The sequence below is a fragment of the Piliocolobus tephrosceles genome, chromosome 1 (genome assembly GCF_002776525.5).
Source record: "Piliocolobus tephrosceles isolate RC106 chromosome 1, ASM277652v3, whole genome shotgun sequence".
In the NCBI taxonomy this organism is placed as follows: Eukaryota; Metazoa; Chordata; class Mammalia; order Primates; family Cercopithecidae; genus Piliocolobus; species Piliocolobus tephrosceles.
Genome location: NC_045434.1, coordinates 13,295,346 through 13,322,455, shown reverse-complemented (window position 1 = coordinate 13,322,455; position 27,110 = coordinate 13,295,346). Strand labels below are relative to the sequence as shown.

General features: G+C 36.7%; 1 protein-coding gene across 4 annotated transcripts in view; it reads right to left on the bottom strand.

Annotated features, from left to right (window-relative positions):
- ARID4B (AT-rich interaction domain 4B) overlaps nt 1-27,110 on the bottom strand; it is a 166,550-nt gene that overhangs the window by 76,774 nt on the left and 62,666 nt on the right. For all 4 annotated transcript variants that reach the window (XR_003309615.2, XM_026455103.1, XM_026455104.1 and 1 more), the window contains exons 3-8: nt 21,192-21,302; nt 17,405-17,470; nt 15,901-15,991; nt 13,072-13,151; nt 6,941-7,032; nt 845-983 (exon numbers count right to left, since the gene is read on the bottom strand). Coding sequence is in view for 3 of the 4 variants with exons in the window: in XM_026455103.1 (XP_026310888.1) it covers nt 845-983; nt 6,941-7,032; nt 13,072-13,151; nt 15,901-15,991; nt 17,405-17,470; nt 21,192-21,302 (579 nt within the window). In the remaining variant the exon portion in view is untranslated. The remainder of the gene's footprint in view (nt 1-844; nt 984-6,940; nt 7,033-13,071; nt 13,152-15,900; nt 15,992-17,404; nt 17,471-21,191; nt 21,303-27,110) is intronic.

Below are 27,110 nucleotides of genomic sequence, written 5' to 3'. Positions count from 1 at the left end.
CAAAAGATTATTTGAAAAGCAGCCTAGTTATGTCTGTGAAAGATGTTAGTATATGTTCCCTTTGTAAAAGTCAAAGAAAATGGTCTATACATGGCCCTTTCAACTTGCTAAAGAAGCTAGTGGTTATGAAAAACAGAGAGATAAAAAGCTCAAAAGGCTTTCTGTCATCTGTCTCAACAGTTTGAAATACAAGAACTTGGGACAATCATGAGGATACTCCTGATAATAAATCCTGAGTACCTCCTCAGGATCACAAAAAGGCAATGTGAGAAAACAAGGGAAAAATGCAAAATATTCGACATGGAATCTAAGGAGTTGCAATCTTTTGGAGAGAAAAACATTAAAAAGTAGGTAGAATTAAAAATCTACTGTAGAGAAAACTGAAGAGTGGGGTAATGTATAACTGCAGTCATGATTATATAGGGAGTACCCAAAAGGTAAGATTAAGATCAAGGATGGAAACACCCTGACTCATTAAGTATGAAGAAAATGTCTAGTTATCCTTGTCAACCAATCAAGATTCTGTTGTTCTTTTGCAATCTAGACCTACGTGGACTTAGGAGCTTTAAAAGTTTGCATCATGAATTTTCTACAGAGAGAGAGAGAGAGAGAATTACACTTCCACATGGCTAAACCTCTAAGATTATCAAGATTTTGCCTTTCCTGAATGACTTCAAGAGTTCTTTGTATTCAAAGACAACATTAAAAGTAAGCTTAGTGTGAACTAAATAATGCTAAAAAAATTTCCTCATTTTGTACCTATGAAAAACATTAGTAAGAAAATTGTTTTCTGCATAAACTTATATAGTTTGAAATTAAACTCTTTTATAGTGAAGCTACTCACCAATGCAGGAAACCACAGTGCTTTCTTTTTATCCAAACTAATGTAATCTACACATACAACTTTGCCTAGTAGCTCATCAATCTGTTTCCTATCATCCTCATCTTCATCACTGGAGGATGATGAAGACTCTTCCTCTGGTCTAAGGAGAGAAAAAAATAAAATATTTCCATTTATCCTCACAAATAAGCATGTCAATGATGAATATAGATATTCCCAAACTCTTACTACATTTCCTAAGACCTGCAAAATGGCTAATTTAAATCTTAAATAATTTTCTAAATTTCTAAAAAAATAACAGTAAGAGTTTATCATGAGAGGAAAGCACATCATTTTCCTAAAAATATTTCCGGTTTATTTAGTGCTACTGTAAAAAACTGAAGAGGAAGATCAGGACAAATAACTGGTTCCCAAATCCTCAAAAAGGTGGAGGCCCCATATTAAACATCCCAGTACTATACTAAAATATACACAATCCCAATCTCAAATTAAAGGAATTCTGGAGATAGTAATTCTATATCTCCAGTACAAAGTTAATTTTAAAAGGTAGGAGAGCAGACCTTTATTAACTGAGGTTAGGGTGGGAAGAGGAGGCAATCTGAAAAGAGATCACCACTGCTATCCATAACAACAAATACACACAAGTTAGGTATTCATAAAATGCCCAATAAGCTTCTTTTGTATGATGTTAAACACTTTCAAAATTAAAAGAAAAACTGAAAATCCTTTCAGTAACATTAAATATTGGACTAGTAAATTAGAAAGACAACTGTCAGAAGAAAAAGGAAGTATCTGAAACCATCAATTTGACGTCCCAGAAAAGTGTAGTAAAAAGAAAAACAAAACAAAAAGCTATTCCAATTTGAATCTGATTCTAATAAAGAATCGGCACCAAAGAAAATGCCCAGAATGAGTAAAGACTAGGAAATGTTTGACGGACAACATATGCCCTTTTTAGAATGGCTATTATTGAACACCCACAAAGATAAAAGTGTTTTTCAGATAGTTTGCAATGATCAACTTCACTGACCAAAAAATGAAAACTGACAAACTATTAAAAAAACTTCAGACATGATTTACCTATTTGGTACACTATCTAGTATACTCTCAGTTTGTCTTTGAAGCCTTTCCAAAAGTATGACAAACTAACTGTCATGCCTTTATATTTATATATTCCAATATAAATGTAAACAAAGTGAAAACTATTTTTTTCTTTTTTGAGACGGAATCTAGCTCTGTCGCCAGGCTGGAGTGCAGTGGTGCCATCTCGGCTCACTGCAACCTCTACCTCCTGGGTTTAAGCGATTCTCCTGCCTCAGCCTCCTGAGTAGCTGGGACTACAGGAGACCGCCACCACACCCAGCTAATTTCTGTATTTTTAGTAGAGAAGGGGTTTCACCACGTCGGCCAGGATAGTCTCCATCTCCTGACCTCATGATCCACCCACCTCACCTCCCAAAGTGCTGGAAATACAGGCGTGAGTTACCCCACCTGGCCAAAAAAGTAAAAACTATTATAATAATATTAAGCTTTTTAAAGTGACATGGGGAATACCACCCCCTTGATTTCAGTGATCAGTCAAATAACTTAAAAATTGTTCCCTGGCAAAAACAATGCAAATCTTCAAAGATTGCTATTGAATATAAGTATTGTACTTTGGCTGGGAGTATTGTACTCCCAGCACTCTGGGAGGCCGAGGCAGGTGGATCACTTGAGTCAGGAGTTCGAGACCAGCCTGGCCAAAATGGTGAAACCTTGTCTCAACTAAAAATACAACAATTAGCCAGGCGTGGTGTCGGGCGCCTGTAATCCCAGCCACTCCAGAGCGAAGGCTGAGGCAGGAGAACTGCCTGAACCCGGGAGGGGGAGGTTGCGGTGAGCCGATATCGCGCCACTGCACTCCAGCCTGGGTGACAGAGGATGACTCCGTCACAAAAAAAAAAAAAAAAAAAAAGATGTATTGTACTTCAATGGCACTTAAGGTCAATCTCTCCTTAGAAAGTAGGTAACAATAGGAAAACTCAACTACCTTTATACTAGTGGAGCATAAGACCCTACACACAGACATACAGCTTAGTACAGAAATGACAGTCCTCACAAGTCTGATTTCTACTTGATTTAGAAGAGCTTAAGATTTTTTAACTTTCTAATGACTACAGAACACAACCAAGCTTAAAATCGTAAATTATTGCTTTTTCAAAGTAGCCACAGAACTCATTCAGCTAGGGGTTTATGAACACCCTATTATAAGTTAGCAGCTAGAAAGCTACAATGTCAGAGATAACATGTATCAAAATCTGTACAACATTGGGAAAAGGGGGCTTTATTTGACTAACAAAGTTATCTGTATCCTTGTAAAAACTGTAACTTTTCTTAAGACTTAACAAGTGTTAAGATTTCAGATTTCATAGTGTATCAAAAAGAAAAAACACTTTTGTTCAGCTAGCTGAAACATCTATCCACCTTACATATAAAATCGCAAAGCTCCTGTCTAAAATCATCCCCTCTTTTAGACTAGATGCCACTTCCCCCTCACCTACTCAAGACTTTGTTCCACCTTATTCAAATTTACAACCCCTGCCCATCTACCTCTTTTCATCTTGCTCTTCTTATTACCACAGCATTCACTTTTATCATACTATATAATTTATTTATGTTTATTCTTTTCTTCCACAACAAGTATGTGAACCCAATGTTTAATTCACTATCTCCTCCCCTGAGAGAATGTAAGCTCTAAAGTTGAAGATTTTTTAAGTATTTTTTTTTGTTTATTGATATATCTCAAGTACCTGAACAATGCTTGGCACAACATAGATACTCAATAAACACTTGTTCATAAAAATCAAGTAAAAATACTTTTTTTTTTTTTACTATGCTATTTCTGATTTTTTTCTAAAATCACAAAATATATACAATCAGTGTAAACCATACTATTATACATGAAGCTCTTTAACTTTTCCTTTTAGAGGAGCTTAGCCAGAAAACTGTTCACACAGACAAGTACTCAATAAACTAATGAAGTAAAATTAATGAGCATCCAAAATATTTTACAGGAGCAAAGACAGAACAAGCAGAGAGTCTGCTTGATTTTGATTCATTTCTGACATTGCTATTTCTTTGGTGACAAGGTATTTGTAGAGCCACAACAAAATAATGCACTGTCTCTATGAAATAAAATCTGATGATATCACTAGAAATAAAGTTAATTACACAGAAATTTTTACCATAATATTCTAACAGCCAATCACTTAAAACTGATCACACTCACTATTAACTCTAATTAGCTGTAAATCAAGAAAGACGAACTTTAGACAAGACATGGGCCAAGGAATACCAAATAATGATACAAATTGAGCAAAAACAAGAGGCTTAACCTTTGACATGCAATTCTGATTCTTTTTTATTTCAGGCAAATCAGTTTACTCAGTTTCAAACTCTGTAAACTGAAATGTTCTATTAGTATCTAGAAAGCTGACAATGTATATACCTTCTTAGACATTAAAACACACAGAACCTATGTACGCTTAACTATAAATGGGTTTTAATTTTTTTCTCAATTGTTATCAAGGAGGAAATGAATCAAATTCTCAAAATAAAGTGGCAAAATAAAAAGATCTTCTGGAATTAGATAGTGATGATAGTTACACAATTTTATGAATATACTAAAAACCACTAAACTGTACATTTTAAAAGGGTGAATTATTGGATATAAATCTACAGATTAAAACATATAACAAAAGAGTAAATTTTATGATATGTGAATAATAAACGAATTTAAATGTGTTCAGATCTGCAGGCCTGTATTTAAATAGCAAGTATAAACCAGGTATTGGGTAAATCTTAGCACTGTTACTGGGTAAAATCTATACTCATAAATAATCCGTTATTAACAAGATTCATTGTAAACCTTATGCTTTATCTTTTTTCTGAAGGAAGAAAAAATAATAGCAAATAGACTGCTTTCCTATTGTAGCAGTTGCACATAAACTTCTGCCAGATTATTGGAAAACAACTTCAAGAGGAGAGGGACAAACAAATATTTCCATAATTCCAGGTATTCTATTCTTCTGGATGACTTAAACACAACCGCTGCAAACAATGGGTAAATTATAAGAAGAAAATTCAATCCAGTAATACATTGATTAAAAGAATCAATAACTTGCTTTAAAAAAATAAGCTAGAGAATGATAATCATTAAAAAAAGAAAATACTTGAACTTACTAGGATTAAAGGTAGAATATACTGAAACTCAATTTAATGGAAGATGTTAAAAGTAATCAATTTTAGAATAACTAGGGGTAGATTAATTGAGACACGGAATAACAGCTGCTAAAAGAAAACAAATTTGGTGATACATCACTCCAACAACGAAGTCCTGGGAATCCTAAGAAGAGATAACTTTATATATTTTTGTACAAAAATACATTTTAAATGGCAATCTGAGACCACAGCAAAGACTTTTTTCAATGGAGTAATGGAAGAGGAAATGAAGGTCAGATGAATGCCCTTAAGATTCAGGTTTAAGACTTTGTTTCAGAAAATCACTCTGAAGAAAGGAGAGAAAGAACTTTAAGGAAATGTAATTAAGGAGATGGGCATTTCGAACTGTAGTACTTGCCTGTAATGCTTACACACCAAGGCTTAAAACGCCAAGCAAGAATAACATTATCAGGTTCCTTGGCAGTGGGAATGACTGACCATGGTAGAGAGGGGGAAGGAAGAGCAAGCAAAACAAGATTACAGACGGAGCAGGTCTTCATTCCTACACTAGTAATTCTCAACCTTTGGTCTGCATTCATACTTTGCACATGTATAACACAATCTCCACAGCAAATCTCTCATTACACATAGAGATTCTCAACAGGAAAATCACTAACTTAGAATGTTTGCTGGAGTCTTTAGAAAGCAAAGATCAACTTATTCAGTAACAAATGCATGCTTTGTTCTCATATTCACAAAACAGACACCTCAACTAAGAAACATCTAACAGTTGGGGAACGATAGAAGAGGAAATAAAAACTAACTGGCTTTTTAACAGATCATAATTTTTGGTCATATCTGCAGGTCAATATTATGTAATATTGCACAATAAATTCATTTTTAAACTTATGTTTCCACTTTAGGATGATGTGTGTAAAATCTTAAAACTATGTCTAAATACTAGATGTAATCTTTTCAAAATTAAAAAAACTTATTGACAAGAGACTATTTTTCCTATATTATATCTAACAATGTAGAAATTTTTTTAAGTTCGAATAATGCAGCAAGAACCAGTCCTACTTGTCAGACATAAACACCAGGAAGCAGAATTTTTATATTTACATGTAAACACATTTTCATATATAAATGAAATTATGTTACATACTGGTATTGCACCATGAAATTTTTCATGTCAATATATGATGTTGATTATCTAGTATTTACATAACATTTACTCTATAAACACTTTAAGGATATGAATTCACTTAATTTTCACAACAACACTAAGAGATAGGTAATATTACTATCCCAATTTTATAGATAAGAATTGAGGTATGAAAAGATTAAGTAAACATCCCAAGATCACACAGCAAGTAAGTGGCAGAGCCAGGATTCAAACCCAGACCAACTGGCTCCACAGTTCATACTACGCCAGAGAATTGGGTTTAGAGGGGGGAGAAACATGTATGGTTTCAAGGAAAGTGTGGGGAGACACAAAATGGTTCATATAAAGGTTTAAGCATTTTTGTTGAGAATTAAGGCATGGACGAGACAGTTATGGGGAAGGGAGGCATGGAGACCAAAAATAATAGCATGAATAAAAGCATGATATTAGAAAACAAGCGATGTATTCAGGAATTATTGACTGGTTTCATTTTGACTACAGCATCAAGATAACATGCAGTGAGAAACTGAAGGCAGATACAGCTGTTAAGTAAGGTTAGCTAAGCATGGAGAACCTCAATCACCCATGCTGAGGAGTCTGAAATTACTATTAGATCTGAAATTACTATTAGATTTGGTTAGCATTTTGCAAATTACAATTTTAAAATAACTATAAACAATACTAGAAGGAGAAATGAATTCAGGTTCAACTAACAGTTATGAAAATGGACTTACATATGATTAGATCTTCTTCCTCTATTTGTTTTCTTTCCTATGACTGGAGTGCCAAAATGCTCAGGGTTGGTGAGTGGGAGCTGGTCTAATGTCTGTGGGTAAGAACATAAACCCATCAAAAAATTACCACTTTGCAAGTGCCTTCTTTGCTTTAAATCAAATCAATTTAAGAATATGCTCAGATTTTGAAATTAACCTCTCCCCCCAGGGAAGCTAAAACACAGCTTTCCTAAAGATAGAAAATTCTAGTTTCAAAGATATTAGAATAAAGATGAATGAGCTCATTACTGGAAAAAAAAAAGTGAAGAGAAATTTGGCTGCTCTCTCTAGATGATTCATTACCTATGTGAAAGTTGATACGTATCTAAGAATGATTAAAATACAAAAGAAACACAGCTCAGTGGAAAGACAGATGTGAGAATTAAGAAATCTATTTGTAAGGTTAGGGCCAACTGCAGCTCCAATATTAATTTGTACATAGGGAATCATAATCCATAAAATAAAATTATTAATAAGTAAAATAAAATTAATTATGAAGATAAAGCATCGATTGCATGAACAAAAAGCCTCAGAGTAAGTTATATTACTACTCTGCAAACATTTTCTGCAATAAACTTTTTTAATAAAATGTAACATTAATTTTACTTAATTTTTAAATTACATTTTATTTCTACATTCGAATTTTTTCCTTTCCTACGTTTTCTTAAGATTTTCCACAGTTTCTATTTCTTTCCTCATCCTAAGAAGAATCTTTCCTGTTATAAATGATTTCACAAACATCAGAGCAACTAGAGATTCCCAGGAAAACTGCCCAGATGAAAAAAAAGTGAGGAACTATTTAAGACAAAGAGACTTCTTAAAGTTACAAACCAGGGTGGTGTAAGAAAGAGTGTCCATCAACTTAGAATTAAAGAGCAGGCATCTAAACTAACTAATGTAATATGTAAAAAGAAATATTTAGGCCAGGAGCAGTGGCTCACGCCTGTAATCCCAACACTTTGGGAGGCCGAAGCAGGCAGATCACGAGGTCAGGAAATTGAGACCATCCTGGCCAACACGGTGAAACCCTGTCTCTACTAAAAAGACAAAAAAATTAGCCAGGTGTGGTGGCGGACACCTGTAGTCCCAGTTGCTCGGGAGGCTGAGGCAGCAGAATGGCGTGAGCCTGGGAGGCAGAGGCTGCAGTGAGCCAAGATCACGCCACTGCACTCCAGCCTGGGGCAACAGAGCGAGACTCCATCTCAAAAAAAAAAATAATAAATAAATAAATATATACATAAATACATAAACAATTTAGACAATTTTGTTATAACTACAATGAACTAAACTGTGAAAAGATGAACCATATTAACAATCTTTTTTACATAATTCATTAGAACATATGTAAATGTGTTTAAGGTACATAGATGTATATATCTAACAACCAACAATATGATCAAGAAAAAAGGTACTAGCCATAAAAGATTAACTAAAGATTGATTCCTTCAAAAGACTGACAAAAACCATAACTTTCATAATCCTCATCAGGCAAAAAATCTAATCTTTTAAATTTAGTTTGTACAGAACCTAATCCTGTCCTTATAAACCTTAAATCAGGCATTTAAAAAATATTATTTGGGCTGGGCATGGTGGCTCACACCTATAATCCCAGAACTCTGGGAGGCCGAGGCAGGCGGATCACCTGAGATGGAGAATTGGAGACCAGCCTGACCAACATGGAGAAACTCCATCTCTACTAAAAATACAAAATTAGCCTGGCGTGATGGCAGGTGCCTGTAATCCCAGCTACTCGGGAGGCTGAGGCAGGAGAATTGCTTGAACCTGGGAGGCAGAGGTTGCGGTGAGCCAAGATTGTACCATTGCACTCCAGCCTGGGCAACAAGAGCAAAATTCCATCTCAAAAAAAAAACAAAAAAAAAATTATTTGGAGGCAAAAGTTGTCCTAAACTCAATATATACCAAGCAGAAACTCTTTTTATTGAAACAGAGTGTCACTCTACCATTCAGACTGGAGTGCAGTGGCGTAATCACTGCTCACTGCAGCCTCAACCTCCTGGGCTCAAGCGATCCTTCCACCTCAGCCTCCCAAGTAGCTGGGACCACAGGTGTGCACTACCACACCCAGCTAATTTTTGTATTTTTTTGTAGAGATGGGCTTTTGCCATGTTGTCCAGGCTGGTCTCAAACTCCTGGGCTCAAGCCATCTGCCCAACTCTGCCTCCCAAACATCTGGGATTACAGGCATAAGCCACCACACCCGGCCCAGAAAATCTAGATGTTGCCTGTCATTAATTCCTATGGTGAAACTTTCTATGTAATCTGAAATACTATTTTGGTAATACTGTATCACTATAGAGTATTACTAAATGACTATATTTGGTAAACAGGGAAAACAAATTAATCTGGATTCACTTTCTGCCAGGCAAACAGATGGATTAAATGTATGCTGTCCCCACAAAAAATTATGGTTGCTCTCTTGAAAGCAGAAAAAAGAGAGAGATTTATATTACACACTTTGGTTTCTATTTTAAGTATCTGTTAGTCATTTCACTTGCTACAGGAAAGAAAATTTCTAAAGAGTTGTTTAAGAATCACACATAGTAATTTTCAAGTAAGAGACCACAGTCTCTCCCTAGTACGTAACAAGAAGAAACATAAGAAGCAGTATCTCTGTCCCTGCCTCAATGTCCAGGAAAGCAGGGGAATGTTTATTTCAAGGGACTGAAAAGACCTGGGGGGAGGGTAGAATTTGTCCAATCTTATACCCAAGAGCAAAAACCAGAGGCTCCTGAAAGCTGTATTAAAGGCACATAGAAAACTATGTAGGCCTAGAGGGAAAAAGTCTATGGCCCTATTACCTAAAATGGGCTGCAGAAAATATGGAACTGGGATTTTACCTAAACTTCTCTAGAGTTTTCAATTGCACGTAGTAAATACAAAGAAAGAATACCAGATAATTGGCCAGGCGTGGTGGCTCATGCCTGTAATCCCAGCACTCTGGGAGGCCAAGGTAGGAGGATCACTTGAGGCTAGGAGTTCAAGACCAGCCCGGCCGACATGGCAAAACCCCATCTCTACTAAAAACACAAAATTTAGTCAGGCGTGCTTGTGCATGCTTGTAGTCCCAGATGCTCAAGAGGCTGAGGCATGAGAATCGCTTGAACCTGGGAGGCAGAGGTTACAGTAAGCCAAGAGCATGCCAGCCACTGTACTCCAGTATGGGTGACAGAACAAGACTGTCTCCAAAAAAAAAAACCAAATGATGAATCCACTTTTGTATAAAACTCAAAGTATGAATGGTCTTTAGAAATACCTAAACTGTCCTACAGATGTTAAGCAGCAGGTAACACACTCACTAAGCTGGTTATGGCTAAAACCAGTGGCTTCAGTGTTGGAATTTAAACTCACTGAGGCCGGGCGCGGTGGCTCAAGCCTGTAATCCCAGCACTTTGGGAGGCCGAGACGAGCCCATCACGAGGTCAGGAGATCGAGACCATCCTGGCTAACACGGTGAAACCCCGTCTCTACTAAAAATACAAAAAACTAGCTGGGCGAGGTGGCGGGCGCCTGTAGTCCCAGCTACTCAGGAGGCTGAGGCAGGAGAATGGCGTGAACCCGGGAGGCGGAGCTTGCGGTGAGCTGTGAGATGGCGGCACCGCACTCCAGCCTGGGCAACAGAGTGAGATGCCGTCTCAAAAAATAAAATAAAACAAAATAAAATAAAATAATTTAAAAAATAAACTGACTGAAGTGCAACTATGATCTCTTTCCATGAATCTTGAATTTCAGTGTTTATGAAATGGGATTAATTTCAGTAGTTTATTAAACGGGATTAGTGACCCAAAATACTGCCAGTATGAAGTGGCTTTCCTCTTAAAGGACAACGTTATGACTACTACTACTAATACTCTGAATGGTCTTTCAAAAACATTAAAACTTTTAAGACAATAAGAAAAATACCAAATAAAGAGAAAAGAACATACAGATGGTAGATTAAATTCCCCTATTGAGGTGCACTCTGGACCACATCTTCATAGGGCTTGCTACACTTAAATTTTAAAATGTTTGATTGTTTGATTAATGCTTTTTCTCCTCCAACAGACGGTAAGTATCCAAGGATAAGTTCCATGTTTACATGACTTGGCTTACCCCTTGTCCCGGTACCTAGCACTACACAGCTCCTGGCACATCAGAGGGGAGTTAAAGATTCACACACCAGTATTCTAATTTCCTTCTAGCAAAACAAAAATTAAAAGTACACACCTGTACAGACACACACTAAAACTGAATCTCCTTGAAGAGATGAAGGATACACAGCCACTTGTTCATATTACCTTCAGCATTTAACCTACAACTGTCTTATGAACCATTCCAACTCAAAATTCTCCTGGTTAAAAAAAAGTAGTATTTTGGCTGTTTCTCTAGACTAAAAAAATAAAATGCGGACCTTCACTTAACAGGAGAAAAACCACGTCTTCAAGTCCTCATATTCACTGACTATAAAGGAAATTAAAATAATTCCACAAACTCAGGGAGAATTCTGTACTTTATCACTATACTTGCCCCAAAGCTGTCTGTATTTACTATATGTTAACCTTCAGTTTATTCCACACATACCTATTGAAGGCTTTTGTGTAGAAATTGCTAGGAAAAGGGGGGCCTATCAAGTGAGGAAAAAAAGGATATTCCCCTAAAACAGCTTAAAATCTTACAGCGAAAATGAGAAAAGTTAAAAAAAAAAAAAAAGACCCTAAAACAAGAATAAGCAAGAGAAGTGCAAAAGGACCAAAGGATAAAGAGATCCAATTTGGGTAGAGAGCTCACAAAAGACATCATGGAGGAGGAAGCATTTATAATGGCCTTCAACATAAGTGAGATTCCAACAAGAGGAAAGGAGTCAATAAAGTATGGACCATAGCCTGAAGATACCAAGCAGTCTAATAAGGCAGAAGTACAGGGAAGTGGTTGAATATGAGACTAAAGGGATAGGCTGGAATTATAAAACAGAGAACCTGTCCCAAATTCTAAATTTAAGTGGGAATTCAATCATTAAGAGAAGCAAAAATTTTTCAAAACAAAAACATAAAGTCTAATAGGTTAATAAGTAATATTAAAATTTCCCCAAAGAAACACTATTCCAAATAGTGACTGGAAAAAAGAAATAGCCTGGCCACACTGTGCATCAATGAATATCTGTAGACTGGATTAAATAACATGACACCATTTAGAGTAACGTCTATCTTTTAAATTCTGAATTGCAAGCGAGTTAGTTACAAAACTTTGTGAACCCTCCGTTCTTACTAACATCTTTCAATTTAAGGATATGGCTTTGGTGCTAGCAAGTGCTGGTTAGAAAAACAGCTCTAGCTATCCATTTATTCATCTGAAAGCTGGGGATAATAATAGTATCTACCTCATAATGTTGCAAATACAATAATGTATGTAAAGCACTTAGCAAAGTCCCTGGCAATTATAAGCACCTCATCTATTCATCCAACTAACACTTATGAAGTTCATACTCGGTGTCACGCACTGTTACAGCAACTAGGAACAAAGCCCTAAAGAAGATATACAAAGTCCCTGCCCCTGTGACACATTCTAGTGAGGAAGGCAGACAATAAATAATTATGTACTCATATTTCAATGTTAGGGAATAAGAGCTAAATCAATCTAAAAGGATGATAGGGAATGGAAGGGACAATTTTAGGAAGGGCAGTCAGGCAAGAGGAGAGGGTATAATAATATCAGTTAATAGCAGTAGCGGTAGTTAAAGACTGTTGTATCAATACTTCCTTTATGACAACGATCAAGTAGATTACAAATCAGAAATCTGCTTTCTAGTTATCTACAAATTTTAAATCTATTTAAAAACTGCCTAAAGATAATAATTAAAGCCCATTGTATTTTAACTGTGGACAAATACTAAAACACTTTACATAGACAAAAAAGAAGACAGAACCTAGTGCTCAAACACAGGACCTTAAACAGGTTTCACAGATGACATCATAATGGTACTGTGTATTAATGAACTTTCCTGATTAGGAAGTACGTTGACTGAGTTGAGAAAACAAAAATTTATTCCTCCCAATAAAAAATATTAAGACATGTTCATTTGTTAAATGATGACTTACTTCACTTTCAGCAAAATGCCTCTCTCCTTTCAGGCACAGTGAAGATCGTCTCAGTGTCTTCTCATCTCCATCATCGAAAACTATGAGAGGGAGTAAAAATGGAAGCTACTGAAGGATTTTTTCAAAGATCAAAGAGATGATATGTATTACAATTTTCTGAGTGCAAATAGATATACTATTTAAGACTATATTTGGAATTCAATTCACATTTTATGTTTTCTAGTAACTTCAAATATAGTTATTAAAGTAACTTATCCAATTTCTAGTGAAACGGAAACAACATATATGAAATTAAAACATCTTGTCTAAAACAGGACATACCAAATAAAAATAAGAAGTTGGTATTTCAAGAGGAAACCATTTAAATGCTAATTAACTCTTCTCAAAATGGTAAAGAAAAGCCAGGTTTTCCTACTGACAGATTTACCTAAGAAAGATTACAAATTTATGCAGTCAGACTGCCCCTTCAAAAAACTAACTGTATTTTCATTATTTAAGGTAAGGTTTCTCGCGCTTAGCACTGTCACTAGTGACATACCGCACCAGAAAATTCTCTGTTGTGGTAGGCTTGTCCTGTGCACTGCAGGATATTGAGCAGCACTCCTGGCCTCTACCCACTAGATGCCAGTAGCACCCCCTTACCAGCTGCGACAATCTAAAATGTTTCCAGGCATTGCCAAATGTTCCCCGGGGGGGTAAATTCATCCCAGTTGAAAACTACTGACTTAAAATACTAAAATGTCTACGAAAAGGTGATGGAAGTGTTAAGCAACTTGGTTGCAGTAATTATTTCACAATATATTTGCATATCAGATCATCATGTTACATATACATTTACATGATTTTGTCAATTATATCTCAGTAACATAGGGGAAAAATTTTAATAAAAATAAAGTACTTAAAACACCCCAGCAAAACCACCATAAGTTAACAGATATGGAATGTATGACTATTTTTGTATTATATGAATAAATTTGTGATATACATAAATCATTTGGGGATATGCTACATTCCTTAGAAATCATGGGAAGACAGTAACTCTTTTTTAAATAATGTTACCAGATCTCGATTTTAGAAATTACAGTTTCTGCCTATCTTACTAAAATTAGATTCTCTTCTTTCCTTTTCTTTTTCTGATGCTCAACAGGATCTCACATTTATTGAAAAATGATTAATGGTTAAAAGAAAGGCAATGCCCTTTCCTCACTGGCTGAACTAAAATTAGATTCTTGTATGTTACATAACAACTTACATTATGTGAGACTGGATAAATAATTTTCAGTACATCTTAAAATGATGTTAACTAAAATACACAACATAAGTGTCACATTTAGTAGACTATTACAACCAATCACCATCTATACTTACTACAGAGAATTGCTCACAGTCTTCTCACTTACATAAAGTCAAATATTTCCTATGCCTCAAAATCAAATAATTTTCCCTCTATTTTCACCAGGTTTTATTCTCACACCAAAAAAATAAAAACAAAACTCACCTATTCTATCTGAAAGTTCTATCAAACTCTGAAATCACCAAACATATTACTAGGTCTTTACTGTCATCTCTGAGGTCACTGAATGGTAGGAATTGTTACCTTTAATAAATAATACTGGAATAAATGGCTATCAATCTAGGACAAATAGTTTTTAATCACTATTTTAGAACACTGGAAAAAATACATACTACTCTAGGTGAAATAAAAATCTATTTGTAGAACAAAAATAAAAATAAATTAAAAGTAAAAAAATTAGAAGAATACATTAGAAAATAGATTTATAACACTGATGAAAGGCTTTCTTAAGATTCAAAACGAAAATTACAAAATAAAAGGTGACCATACAAAAACTAACTACATGAAAATTAAAAGCAGAGACAAGAATAAAGCAACAGGAGAAACGTATGTGTAACTGAAGTAGTAAACAGTTAATATCCAAAATATATAAAGAACACATGTCCTAAAAATAATAAAAAGATAAATCATCTCAAGAGAAAAAGGGAAAGAAGAGCCAGCAACTCAAAACAGAGAAAACACAAATGAAATTATGTTCCTTTCAATAAACATATGAAAAGATGTTCAATCTCACTAGTAATCATGGGAAGAGCATATTGAAACAAGATTGAGATATTACTTTATGTCCAAATTAGCAAAAAAATTTTTTAAATGACATAAAATCTGACAAGGACTGAGAAAACAGTATCTTTTAGGAAGGCGGTTTTCATTAACTAATGAAGTTTTTAGAATATATTTTTCTGAAACCTCTATTTCTTAGTATGTACACTAAAGAAGTATTAGGATACAACAGGTATCCTAATTAAGTACCTAATTAGGTATAAAAAACATTCAATCCAGCATTCATTTTAACAGTAAGAAAACTGGCAACCTCATCAGTAAGAAAAAATAAACTAGCATATCAACTATTATAAAATATACTACTACTTTGTTTCCTGCTGGGAGCCACCTATATACACACAGTTAAAAGAAATTTCTGTTATAAAACAACATGAATATCCTTAACATTACTGAACTATAAACTTAAAAATAGGTAAGATGGGGAAAAAAAGAAATTTCTCTAAGATACACTTTGAAGTAAAAAAAAGCTAGAATTCCAACTGCATAATATATACATTAAATAATTTCAATTTTTGTTATATACACATACATATACTTTGGAAATAAATTTTTAAAAGATGTGGAAAGACAAAATCCAGTAACAGTAATAGTATCTAGGGTATTAAGAAGTGAATCCAGGAAATTCCATTTTATTCGTATTAAGTTTTCTTTATGTAACTAAAAATACATTTTTAAAAGAAAATTTATTTTCTTACCTACAGTGTACCAACTCGCATCTGTTAGTTTATTGATAACAGCTTCCTGATACGCACCATCAAGATTCTTCACTTCCACAATAGCTCCTACCTAAAGTATTTTTAACATGTTAGAAAAACTTTTAAAAGGTAAATGAACAAACCAAAACCTGGGTTTTTCTTTCAATTGAGTGCATGATGGTGAAGAATAAAATGATTACTGACTTCATTTAAAAGTGCCAGCAGTTGGCGTGAGCGCAGTGGCTCACGCCTGTAATTCCAGCACTTTGGAGGGCTGAGGCGGGTGGATCACTTGAGGTCAGGAGTTAAAGACCAGCCTGGCCAACATGGTGAAACCCCGTCTTTACCAAAAATACAAAAATTGGGCAGACGTGGTGGCAGGTGCCTGTAATTCCAACTACCCAGGAGGCTGAGTAAGGAGAACTGCTTAAACCTGGGAGGTGGAGGTTGCAGCGAGCCGAGATCATGCCACTGCACTCCAGCCTAGGTGACAGAGCGAGACTCGGCCTCAAAAAAAAAAAAAAAAAAAAAAAAAATGGCCAGCAGTTTTACCCACCAATATTTTTGTGCCATCAGTGAAAATGTTAACATAGTAACAAAGGTAAATAATTCCTAAGTACTATTATAAAGTTTTACCTTTACAACCCCCTAAAAGAGTCCTGGGAACCCCCAGGGTCGGGAGATTACACTGTGAGTACCACCATCTGTGAAACTGACTGTCCTTACCCCGTATTTCCACACTTCTTTCAAGGAACCTCAGGAAGGAGGTTTAAATTTAAAAATTGCTCTGGGGTTTCCTTTTGGCCCTAAACCAGCCAAAGAGCACACAGTGGTTTACCCACACATTCTCTTTTAGCTTGCTCAATGGCAAAAAGTAAAACAGCATTTATTTCACTTGCCAATGAGGAAAAATGAATGCAAAGAAATAAAACTCTCCAGCTGTTAGTATGAAGGCTGATGACCCTTAAAAGATTCCATTTGCCAGTAGTGGCTCCAAAGAAGTAAGAACTCTGATTTTTGGTTTTCTAACTTTCTCACTTTTCAGATTATCGTCGAACTGACATCACTAATCCCTAGTTCATCATCTATTAATTTTGGAAAATCCATCATTTTAGTAAAGGAAATATGGCAGATTAAATAAATGTAGTCAATGCTTCTTTGATGCTCATTTTATTTCTGAATAAACTGTTTGGTTTTACTACCATATCAAGTATTATTTAATATTAAATCTTTTTTGTAAGAGGCAGCATCTCATGCTGTCCCCAAGTGCAGTGTGCACAATCATAACTTATTGCAACCTTGAACTCCTGGCCTCAAGCTATCCTCCCGCCTCAGCCTCCTTAGTCGCTGAGATTAAGTCTATTTTTTCTATTAGTCTTTTTAGAGAAAATTACATACTGAGTTTATCAAATCAATAACGAAATGGCCAATGAATTAAAAGAAAATTACCAAGTATAATTATTTTTTCCCAATCATTAGAATTAACAATGAATACATGAATTACCTTTAGTGGGCCCTTTATGTGGTCATCCTGAACTTCCACTGTTGAAGAATCATGTCTAAATGTCACCTAGAGATTATAAGTTTAATTAGCCACTAAAAATAAACCAAGCAACACAAGCTCATCAATGCACCAATTATTATTTGTATTAAAAGAAACATAAAATAATAGCTGCCTAGTTTATACAACATCCCAATTCCTAAGCAGATTAACTAAAACAAAAAATTATTTACAAACAACTGTCCAGATCATATCTCAGTTTTCAAAAATAAAAGTAATCAATGATAGCACATCTAAATTATTAGATGTTCCACGTCATTCTTTTTTTTTTTTTTCCCAACTTTTTTCTATTTTTGATACACAATCTCACTCTGTCGCTCAGGTTGGAATGCCATAGCACAATCTTGGCTCACTGCAACCTCCACCTCAGGGTTCAAGTGATTCTCCTGCCTCAACCTTTCAAGTAGCTAGGATTACAGGCACCTACCACCAGGCCGACTAATTTTTGTGTTTTTAATAGAGACAGGGTATCACCACGTTGGCCAGGCTGGTCTCAAACTCCTAAACTCAAGTGATCCACCTGCCTCGACCTACCAGAGTGCTGGGATTACAGGTGTGAGCCACCACGCCCGCTCCCACATATCATTCTTTATTTCAATACTATCAGTTATTAATTTAGTTGTAAAATTGCTTTCCCTAAGAAATGAGAAAGAAAGATGTGGGGATTTTAGGCTATTACGTATTATATCATTTTGTGAAGGCCTACCTTAATAATAAACAGTAGCAGCAAACACTTACTGAGATCTGAGCATCAGTCTCTAGTACCAAACATTTAATCTCCACGACAACCCTATAGGAAGGTATGATTGTTCCCATTTTGTTGATAAGAAAACTGAGAAACAGGCCAGGTGTGGTGGCTCATCCCTGTAATCCCAGCCCTTTGGGAGGCTGAGGCAGGTGGATAACCTGAGATCAGGAGATGGGAGCAGCCTGGCTAATATGGTGAATCCCCGTATCTACTAAAAATACAAATATTAGCCAGGCATGGTGGCACACGCCTGTTAATCCCAGCTACTCTGGAGGCTGACGCAGGAGAATCGCTTGAACCAGGAAGGTGGAGGTTGCAGTGAGCCTAGACTGCGTCACTGCACTCCAGCCTGGGGGACAGAGCGAGACTCCATTTCAAAAACAGAACAAACAACAACAACAACGAAAAAAAAAACCAGAAAGTGTAAGTACCTGGTCCAAGATCACCAAACCAGACATGGTGGAGCTATATTTAAAGTCTAGTTCCAGAACTTTACTGTACTCTACATCATTACAGAAATCAGAGAACGGGAAGCCAGATGTGAAAAGATTAAGTTAAAATAATGAGTCCAAATTTAAATATTTAATTAGTTGGCTTCCACTACTCAGTATAGAAAACAGTTGTTTTCCCTATAAGGTTAAGAGTTTTTTATAGGGATTGAATCATTAACAGGGTCTTTATCAGGTTTATGTGATAATTATTTTAGGTAACAGGCAGGCTCACTCACAAACCAGTTATGAAAGGAGATGTCTTATACGCACAGCATCCCAGGCATTTCTGTGTCATACAAAAGCATTATCACACTTTATTTAAATCACGTGTTTAGGTATCTGTGCCCTTCACTTAAACTATAAGCTACTTACAGATGGGGACTAGGTCTTAACACTAGAGTTTCACCTTTAGCTAGAGCTTAGCACATAGTAAATGTTCAATAAATGAAAACAGGTAGTAAAAACATATCAACAAATTTGTTAAAAATATATTAACTTTGAAGCATAAACAAATTAAACATGTTAAGAAATGTATCCCAATATCTACCGACAAAATCACTGAATTAAAAACAATTTCTTTTTCCTTATGTATGTGTTTTAATGGACATTACCTCTACAGAAACAAATTTTTAGGGCAGCCAAAAAAATTAAAAATAAGCTTTAGATATTCATTACTTATAAGGCACAAGGTACTCTGTGCTATCAATAGAGGCAGTAGAATCCAGTAAGACTTTTGTTTCTTTCCTTTACAGCAAGAAACGGCAGGACTGATACATTTCATTTTCCTAGTTCATTCATTAGACAGGAAATGTGCAGCTAAGGATGCAAGTTGGGGCTTAAATTCAGCCTTTGCTTTGTGGGCCAAAGCATGGGTCCTGGAGTGACACAGCTCCTGTCCAAAAAGAGTATCTTTTCCAGCTGGCACAAACTTGCTATCTGCAAGCCAAGCGCTGCTAAGGAGGCTTTCCACCAGGAGGGAGGGCTTTTGTCTACTTCACACAAAGGTGATACATGTGCTACCAGTGGTCCTGAAAAAGTACAAAAATTGGTAAAAGGCTTTCTCTTCATCTGCAGGATAGTACCGGCAAAAACAGTGCTCGGGGAATACCAGTGTGTGAAGCCAGAACAGGAAATGCATAGCATAAAAGCACCAACCACCAAGCATGTGGAAACTGAAGGTAGGGTGGGGCCAAGACTAGCCCTCTACTGGTTTATAGTTAATTTAAAGGCCTTATCACAATGTTTCCTAACCAGGAGTGCAAATTAGAATCACCCAGGTAGCTTTTTCAACACATCCACACATAAGGAATACAGGCACAGTAAAAGCTCCAGAAGAGACTGATACCCTACATAGAAGTACAACACCTCTACAGCCTATGTAATTGGTGAAATAAAAACCAACGGTTTAAAAAGTATCTGCTAATCTAGATTATAAATTCCTTGAGGACAGATCAGGTCAGTTTCATCCTAATATCCCCATCCTCCTTCCCACCTAAAAGTTCCCTGCAAAAGGTTTGTCACTCAATAAATTATTGACAAATGAATAAATGTCTATATACAAGTTCACTTGTCTGGCATTTTTCAAGGCTGATAATTTATTAAAATGGAAGCAATCACATTCCTTTTTCTACATTAAGACAAAACTCAAGTACTTTAGAAAGATGTTTCAAAAAAGGCAGAGCATAAGGACTCAACAACTAGATGTACCTTATTTCACTGTTATCTAGGGCACCATCAATTACAAGTCACATTCCAATTTTACGGCTGAAATAGAGGGGGGGGAATGCCTTAAAACTGATGAACTATGGTAGTTCCAATTCTGCCATGAATTTGGCATAATGGCCTTGGAGAAATCAGTAACCCTCTCTGAGCCTCATTTTTCTTGTAATAAAATGAAACAAACTAGATGACTTCTAAGTTCTTTTCCAGCTCTAAAACACTATACAAACAATAAGATGTCTATAGTGAAACGGCATTCAAAATACCAACTGTGATAATCTAATTTCATTCCAATTATAATACTTTTAAAATAACAAAAAAATGCTTTGTTTTGAGGTACTTTTACAACCTTCACTCCTAGAAACTCATTTTGCAGAAAAATAATTCTTAAATACACTCACCAAGTTTAAATATCAAATGCTGAACATATAATTTATAAAATCTAGGCCGGGCGCGGTGCCTCAAGCCTGTAATCCCAGCACTTTGGGAGGCCAAGACGGGCGGATCATGAGGTCAGGAGATCGAGACCATCCTGGCTAACACGGTGAAACCCCGTCTCTACTAAAAATACAAAAACTAGCTGGGCGAGGTGGCGGGCACCTGTAGTCTCAGCTACTCGGGAGGCTGAGGCAGGAGAATGGCGTAAACCCGGGAGGCGGAGCTTGCAGTGAGCTGAGATCCGGTCACTGCACTCCAGTCTGGGCGACAGAGCAAGACTCCGCCTCAAAAATAAATAAATAAATAAATAAAATAAAATCTATAAATACTGTACCTTGACTTTGACAAGTCTTTTTGCTGTCTTGATCTTGGCTTCACAAAAGGCTCCTCTGTATTTGGCACTCACATCAGTGCCCACTGTCAAATAGGGAGGCTCATCAAGGGCCTAAAAATGCAAAAAAAAATCATTAGATTTAAACTCTCTAATTTTTTCTCACAATCAGACCTCAGAATAGTGAGCCTAATCTTGTTAAGCTATAGCAGTTATAAATGTGAAATGTATGTTAACAAGACCAATCTATAAAATACTATAAATTAAAAAACAAGTAAAATGTTTATCATAAAGACTATTTAAATGTAGATCATATAAAATATAAAGGTATCTTATTTCCATTAAATACATATAGTCCATGATATAAATTAGCTCACTCACAAGTATACCCCTCCAGTCGCTCAATTCATTCAAATATTTATTTATTCTATGACGACTTAAAGAAAAGGGAGGCCGGGCGCGGTGGCTCAAGCGTGTAATCCCAGCACTTTGGGAGGCCGAGATGGGCGGATCACGAGGTCAGGAGATCGAGACCATCCTGGCTAACACGGTGAAACCCCGTCTCTACTAAAATACAAAAAACTAGCCCCGGGAGGCAGAGCTTGCAGTGAGCTGAGATCCAGCCACTGCACTCCAGCCTGGGCGACAGAGCGAGACTCCGTCTCAAAAAAAAAAAAAAAAAAAAAAAAAAGGGCCCTTTGGCCAAAAGGCCGTCCTTTGAACTCAAAATCGGGGGGGGGGGGGGGGGGGGGGGGGGGAACCAAACTCTTCTAATATTTAGGCTCTATCTTAGCAGTCACCCAAACTCAGAATACCTCTGTTATATCTCTATCTAGAAAAGTCTAAGGTAGTATAGTGTAGTGTCTGGTACGGTGGCTCCTGCCTATGATCCCAGAACTTTGGAAGGCCAAGGCTGGAGGGTCACTTGAGTCTAGGAGTTTGAGACCACCCCAAGCAACATAGGGAGAACTTGTATCTACAAAATAAAAAAATAAAAATTAGCTGGCTGTGGCGCCATACGCCTATACTCCTAGCTACTTGGGAGACTGAAGTGGGAGGACTGTTTGAGCCCAAGAGGTCGAGACTGGAGTGAACTATGATTGTGCCACTGAACTCTAGCCTGGGTCACAGAGTGAGACCCTGTCTCCAAAAACCAAACAAAAAATAATGTAGTATAGCATATAAGGGAGAAAAATAAGTGTATTTAAACTACTAGTGAAAACTATACAAAGAAATTCAATCTGGAAAGTCTCAAAACTTTGAAACCAAAATATCTCAAATGCTTTAATAGGAGGGGTTCGCTGGATATTTAGTCTTCTACCTTAATATTTATGTTTCTTCAGTTGTGATTTAGTTTTTAATAGCTGCTCTCACATTTTACAATCAGGTACATTTCTACATCTGTATTTCTAAGGAGCTCTTCTGCTTATATTAATTCCACAGCCAAAGGAAAATCATGTAAGTAGCTTTTTCCAAAGTGCTTTATAAGAAGTACTAACATCCCAGGACATTCCACCAAAAGGAAAGGAGGCAGAAGTTGGGGGAAATTCAGTATATTGAATGAATTACTTCTCTGCCTCAACTTTGGAGATTCATAAATGTAAACTAAAACATCTGAGAAACCCTCTAATAGAGAAAATGATTACATTTTAACATTTCCCAATCTACTTGTCCAAAGAACTCTTTCTTTTCTCTTGACATCTATTAACATCCTACAGAAATTCCATAGACTATAAAGTGAGAAATGCTGTTATGAGTAATAATTAAAGAATCAATTTCATTTAGATTTTAAAATCAATGCTCCCCTAAAGGTTGTGGCTATCATGCAGAGTCATCTCTCTCCCAAAGAAAGGGAATGATAGTCTAGCACTGTAACAGAAGCGCCCACAATTGCATCAGGCCTCCACAGCGGCCGCCCAGCTCACAGCCCATGTATTTCATAAAAAGGAAACTCAAAACAAGCCAGTTATGCAATTTTTAAAATCAACTTAGGAAAATGCCTATTCATCAGTTCATTTATACCATAATAGCAATATATCCTCACAGAAAGATAATAATTTCTGTAGTAATACTTTTTAATTGTTTTATATTGTTAACTACGACTTAGTAACTTTACATTGCTGTTGTACCTACTGAATAAATGCATTTCTACTTTACCTACCTGTCTTAGGTCTCTTAAAATATCCTTTTCCCTGGCCAAAATTATGGTTACATTCCAGGCATACTAGTGGCTTTATTTTAGCAAGAATATGAAAAGAGACTCACAGCACTTTGCTCCAAAATCATAAAAATGGCCACGCACTGGGGCTCACACCTGTAACCCCAGCAATCTGGGAGGCCGAAGCAGGAGGACTGCTTGAGCCCAGGAGTTCGAGATCAGCCCAAGCAACATAGCAAGATCCTATCTCAATTATTTTACAAAAAAAAAAACTTTTATTATAAGGATGGGAAGATTATGTACAGCCCAAGTGATGATGGATGTGTTTGTTAATGTAACTGTGGTAATCATAAAACATGTACCAATTCATCATGTTGCACATACTGAATATGTTCAAGCTTTACTTGTCAATTAAATATTTTTTAAAATGTTTTAAAGAGAGAAAAAAAATTTAAGGAAATTTCAATTCACTCTGCGGTTCAATTGGTACTGGGTATTACTGCTACAAAAACCCAAATGATGGGGCAGTCTTCATGACCACAGACTCATAACTTTCCACAATTTGCAACCTCCTCTATTAACGCATTCTGCCATACTAGTCAGTAAAATTTTACTTTGAGAGACAAACAGTATAGTTAAAAATAAAATTGATGAGGAAACTGAAATTATGAAACATAGAACAATAAATCAACTAAAAATTGCACATTTGTACCTACTGAGGAACATATAAATATTTAGGAATTGATACACTTTAAAATTTTTAATAGATAATTCTGAACAAAAACAGGGTATAGACAGTAACATCTTCAGACTATTAGTATTCAGAAACCCATTTGCGTATTCTTTTCATTAACATTCACAGACACTAGCAACATTTCAACTACAGCAAACTGTAGATTTGCTTATTGGGCAAATTTATTAAAGCTGAATTTGAGAAAGGGGATTTCTGCCCTGCAAATTAAGCCCATTGCACATCTTCAACAATATAAAACTCCATGTTGACAGGAGAAGGGTATTAATTACTTCAAATTATTGTAGGGCAAATTATTCTTTTGAAGGGTCATATTTTCTTTCCTTCATGCTAGAACACATGAAAAGGAATTACAAGGTATATAAAGAAAATGCCTTTAGAAAGACTTGCAGAGGGAGGGCTGGGCGCAGGGCTCACGCCTGTAATCCCACCACTTTGGGAGGCTGAAGCGGGTGAATCACGAGGTCAGGAGATCGAGACCATCCTGGCTAACACGGTGAAACCCCATCTCTATTTAAAAAAAAAAAAAAAATTAGCCGGGCATGGTGGTGGACACCTGTAGTCAGCTACTCAGTACAGGCTACTCAGTAGGCAGGAGAATGGAGTGAACCTGGGAGGCAGAGCTTGCAGTGAACTGAGATCGTGCCACTGCACTCCAGCCTGGGTGACAGAGCGAGACTCCGTCTCAAAAAAAAAAAAAAAGAAAGACTTGCGGAAGGAAACCAAAGTCTGATAAAAGCTGCTAAAACTGAAACACATTATGAGAGCGGTGTTAATTTGTTATAAAGAGCACAGAAAAAGCCATGATCTGTGTTCTGATCTTACTGCTGCCATCTCTATTTATTATACATCATCTCAGGTAAGTTACTTTTCTGTTCCTAAATTCTCATTTAGCACAATAATTTGAATCTTACACATAACTGTTTAGCAAGCCTATATCAAAGCATTGACATTACAAAGGTGGACAGAATGGGAAGCTTTGAGACATATATAATCAACTAGAATCAAACTATCAAACTCTTTTTAAATATCAACCAAAATATGAATGAGACTTTACACAGAAACCCAAATCAAATCCGTATCTGAGGTGGTCAGATTTGAGTATGTAATTTTAGGTGGGCATAAGGTATCACTCTATCATTAGTTTAACATGAGGTAATGGAGCAGACTGATTAACAGCACAGGCTTTCAAAGCAGAGAGGCAAGGTCTTAATCCAAGCTCTACTCCTTACACCAACTAGATGAGTTTTTGTAGGCTACTGAACCTCCCTAAGCTTCAGGTGCCACATCAAAAAAACAGAGTCAGTATTAGAAAGCACTCCATTGTGATGTCTGAGGTAGTCAGCAAGGATGTTATAATATTATGAAACACTTCATGTGGACAAACAAGTCATTTTATCATAGAAATTCAGATTTGGTTCCCTTCCTTATTTCTTAATATTCAAGGGGCAAAACCACATTTTGGCTGGGCAAGGTGGCTCATGCCTGTAATCCCAGCACTTTGGGGGGCCAAGGAGGGTGGATTACCTGAAAGTCAGGAGTTCGAGACCAGCCTGGCCAACATGGTGAAACCCCATCTCTACTTAAAATATAAAAATTTAGCCAGGTGTGGTGGCGGGTGCCTGTAATCCCAGCTACACGGGAGGCTGAAGCAGGAGAATTGCTTGATCTCAGGAGGCGGAGGTTGCAGTGAGCCGAGATCGTGCCATTGCACTACAGCCTGGGTGACAAGAGGGAAACTTCATCTCAAAAATAAATAAATAAATAAATAAATAAATAATAAAAATAAAAAACATTTTAGGCTGGGCACGGTGGCTCATGCCTATAATCCCAGCACTTTGGGAGGCTGAGGCAGGTGGATCACGAGGTCAGGCATTCGAGACCAGCCTAACCAACATGGTGAAACTCCATCTCTACTAAAAATACAAAACATTAGCTGGGTGTGGTGGCGGGCACCCATAATCCCAGCTACTCGGAAGGCTGAAGCAGGAGAATCACTTGAACCTGGGAGGTGGAGATTGCAGTGAGCCAAGATTGTGCCACTGCACTCCAGCCCGGGCGACAGACAGGGTGAGACTCCGTCTCAAAAAAAAAAAAAAGTCAGTATAATACAGTAATTAAGAGTACAGGTTCCCAAGCCAAGCACAGTGGCTCACGCCTGTAACCCCAGCACTTTGGGAGGCCTAAGAGGGAGGACTGCTTGAGCCCAGGAGTTCAAAACCAGACTGGGCAACATAGCAAAACCCTGTTTTTACTAAAAATACAAAAATTAGCCAAGCATGGTGGCACCTGCTGGTAGTCCTGGCTATGAGGGAGGCTACAGTGGGAGGACCACTTGAGCCCAAGAGGCTGAGGTTGCAGTGAGCAGAGATCACGCCACTGCACTCCAGCCTGTGCGACATTGAGACCTTGTCTCAAAAAAAAAAAAAAAAGAAAAAAAAAAAGGGTATACGTTCCTAAACTAGATGCCTAGGTTCAAATCTATCCCTTAGTAGTGAGGTGACCTTGGGCTAAGCCACTTAGCTTAAGGCCTCAGCATACAATAACAGTTCTGTCACAAGGATGAGGAGTAAGACGGTACACATAAAATGCTTAGAAGAGGGCCCAGCACACATTGCCAAATAAAGGCAATTATTTTTACTTTACAACCTGGGAGGCAATTGTTTAAAAAAAAAAAAAAGTTTAGGTCTATATACAAATGGGTTAAATCATAAAAAAATTCCCATATAAATAGAGCAGATGCCAATGTAATTGTGTATACATGTGGGGGAAGAGAAGTTCCTTTAAAATATTTTCTCCCTCATTCAATCCAGACATGAAGTAATCATGTTGAATTCTAGGGGCAAGAGAATGAATCTTAAATCTTTGTGGGGATGCTCCATAACAAAGTGTATCATGACCCCTTAGTGTACCAAGACTGCACCAGTATTTTGAGGCTAATTTACTTTGGTTCAATTTAGAGACATACAAAGGATTATGTCGGCAGGTTAACTAAGATTCTTTTGACCAAGAC